Raw genomic sequence first — 2984 nt, forward strand, 5'->3', positions numbered from 1 at the left:
AAAAAAAAAGGAAAAGGAATGAGTTTTAGTCCTTATGTAACCCAGCATTTTGACAAATAATAATTTTTAGATCGTGACATGAGTGCAATCATAGAATCAGCAACCTCCAATGTTGATAGCAAAACAGTTCAATTTGGTCAATAGAGGTAACACCTCGAAATAGCATATATACGTAATCAGAGTACTGTAAAACCAGGGACAAATATACCATGAGTGAGATCTACTTAGAACTGGCCCAAAAATTAATCAAAGCAAGCAATGGGGAATAAACAAATATGGAGTTATAGAAAGACTTACTCATGTATATGGTTCTGAATTGCCTCTTCACTCTCCAATTTTTCATGCCAAGGAATGCGTTCCATAGCAGACTCCCATAGTTCCGCTTGTTCAAAAGCCATTAACCTAAGTTGGCCATTACCCTTCAACGAAAAAAGCCATCATGAAAAATAATTAAATACAGAAATCATCATCTCGTAACATTTCTTGGTACAAACAAAAAAGTTACATATTTGCTAAGTTACAGTAAATTATTACATTAAAGTTATTATAAATTTTCAATAATCAGACTAACCAATGGATTCTTTTTCTCTCCAGGCACTGATTTTCCTTTCGAAGAGATTCTACTCAACATGGATGCCTCGTCAATCTCAGCAATTGCAGCAGCATGTGGGCCTTTCTGTGACTTGTTAACCAATTTAATCATCAAGTGGTTAAGAGCCTGAGGTAATTGAAGCCAGAAAAGTGCTTCTGTGGATTCACCAAAAACTGCAGCTGCAAATGCTAACCTTGCTGCAAAACCTTTGTTGACAAGACTAGCATAGAGTCTCACTCTCTGGTCATCAAGGAGGCAGCCTTCAAAACAAACACGTGAAGGGTAACAAAATTCATCAAATGATCAAATAAGTATTTTTAATATTGTTCTACAAAGGATGCTAACCTTCTTTACGGTAAGGCTCTAATACTTTAAGCAGCATCTCCGGAACTACAGAGTCACCAACACGTGGTGAATCAAGCATATAACTGCGAAGATCTTCAGATGATGGAGTTCCTGGAATATGTGAATGTGTCTTGTTCATGGTTGTACTGAATGCATTGAACCACGTGGGCTTCACCCCTAACTGTAAAATCATCCGCAATGCCTGCAGCAAAGGAGCGTCTGAAGTGAGCAGATGAAAGAGTAGTATTCTTGATCAATCGTAACTTCTAGGTAATTCATGTTTGCAGCATTAGCATGGTCATACTTCATTTAATAGTTCTGAGGGAGCATGAAAGCACAACCATTTATATGATATTTTCCACTTCATCGAAATTTTACAATACAATAAATAATGGTCTAGTTACCAGGCGTCCAGGCATGTAATTTGCTTAATGTGTCTACCTGCATACATCTAATATACTATCATGTATAGATTAGAAGTTACCAGCGCATGTGGTGTAGGCAGCAATATTGGAGAGGACAAAGGCAGCGGTCGGAACCTCTCCTTCACTGATTGAGCTTGAAGACGAAAGCCCATTTTCTGGTCATTTCTGCATATAATAAAAATAGAGACATACTTAGTATTTTGAACTACAAAAATCTTAGTTCAAAATCTTTCATCTCTATAATTTATGAGAAGTATAATATTATAGCAGATTGCAAGATCAATCATCAAAAGTTTTGGACAGGTTCTTTGTTTTTTCTCTATATAACAAACATGACGTACAAATTAACTACACTTTCTAGAATCAAAAAAGTCAACCAAAGAATACAAAAGCTCCTTTAATCCCCTTGTTCACTAGAAATTATTGATTGCTGACAGCAAATCTGAAGGATTTATGGGACATACGCATTAACTTCAATGAGACGAAAGCTACTATCAGCTCCAGCAATGCACAATACCAATGGATCATTCTTATCTGTTCGTGAAGGCAACCAGTCAAGTTCAAGCACAAGCGTTCCAGGAAATTGCGGTTGTAAGAGGGAATTGGCCAATGGATCTGATGAATCCTACAAATCAGAAACACTTCTTTAAAATTGAAACTGAATGGAAAATTATCCCAGCCTTGTATAAGGCCAAAATTAGTGAAGCAGCCTTTCTAGATTATTCACTTCTATTATTTTGTTGAAGAAAAATACATGTGTATAACACAGCTTCATCACACAAAATATGGAGGAAAGGTTCATTTAATCAGCATTAGAATTGATTAAAGAAGAAATATGAACTATCCTTGTCTTAGCACGATTTCCCTTATATTAGCTATAATACTACACAAACTTGCAAGACTAAACTTTAATCCATTTTTATCTATATAATTTCATAAACATGGAAATGAACATTTCAGCACTACATATAATTCATGCCCAATCAAGAAAATCAACTAGTCCCTAGTTTTGCTTACAAGATCAAGAACAGAGAATGTGTTGTCATAAAATAAAACTGCAATACGTCCACGGCTACGATCTCCTGGAACAACCGGCGAGAACTTGATTCTCCTTACACCTTCTCTGTGAGTGTTAAATGAGGATGATTGCCCAGTGGTAACATCCCACCAGCGTATGTTACCCGATCTGTCTCCGATAACCTGAAATGTCAACGCATTATCAATATGAATCCTTCCTACTATGTTTAACACAAGTAGCATATAAGAGTGGGAAAAATTGAATATAACAGATGATACATACTACATGAGGCAGACGATAAGCCATGGCTGTAATTAATCCATCAGAGGAAACAAGTGAAGATGATGGCCACTTTGGTCTGCAATGATGACAACAACAAACTTAGTCACGAGTTCAAGAATGTATAGTAAGTGGAAAAACTTCCTAGTGTCATTCTCATTCATATCGATAACTGAAAAACTAATTTAAAAATAAATAAATAAATAAATACTGGTAAATAATTGATTGAAATGATCTGCATAGTTGAAACTTCAATACTGTAAATTATAACAAAGACCGGTTGATAATCTAGTAGCATTAAATGACAATTTCACTTCTTTGTCAC

At 35.7% G+C, this 2984-nt stretch overlaps 1 protein-coding gene across 3 annotated transcripts; it reads right to left on the minus strand.

The window, feature by feature from the left end:
• Positions 1–278: 278 nt before the first annotated feature.
• Positions 279–2762, minus strand: LOC111399334 (WD repeat-containing protein 11-like). 3 transcript variants are annotated; one of them, XR_002703639.1, is made up of 8 exons: positions 2663–2762; positions 2380–2562; positions 1827–1987; positions 1422–1527; positions 938–1139; positions 786–852; positions 572–676; positions 298–419 (listed from the first exon to the last, which is right to left on the minus strand). XR_002703639.1 is itself a non-coding variant. In XM_023026588.1 (7 exons), the coding sequence occupies exons 1-7, from the start codon at positions 2684–2686 to the stop codon at positions 294–296; spliced, it is 1083 nt and encodes a 360-aa protein (XP_022882356.1). In that variant the 5' UTR covers positions 2687–2762; the 3' UTR covers positions 279–293. The 3 variants fall into 3 exon arrangements, 1 of the variants encoding a protein (XP_022882356.1); XR_002703638.1 differs by having other exon boundaries at positions 572–682; XM_023026588.1 differs by having other exon boundaries at positions 279–419; positions 572–852.
• Between the last annotated feature and the right edge of the window lie 222 nt (positions 2763–2984).

The sequence above is a fragment of the Olea europaea genome, chromosome 9, assembly GCF_002742605.1.
Source record: "Olea europaea var. sylvestris chromosome 9, O_europaea_v1, whole genome shotgun sequence".
Classification (NCBI taxonomy): domain Eukaryota; kingdom Viridiplantae; phylum Streptophyta; class Magnoliopsida; order Lamiales; family Oleaceae; genus Olea; species Olea europaea.

What these genes read in the sequence shown, in the direction of transcription:
- LOC111399334 (XM_023026588.1), bottom strand. Translation starts at nt 2,686, where the DNA reads ATGGCTTATCGTCTGCCTCATGTA. An exon ending in CTTATCGTCTGCCTCATGTA is followed by an intron (nt 2,563 to 2,662) that starts GTATGTATCATC and finishes TTGACATTTCAG; the next exon opens with GTTATCGGAGACAGATCGGG. An exon ending in TGCCTACACCACATGCGCTG is followed by an intron (nt 1,140 to 1,421) that starts GTAACTTCTAAT and finishes CCTTTGCTGCAG; the next exon opens with GCATTGCGGATGATTTTACA.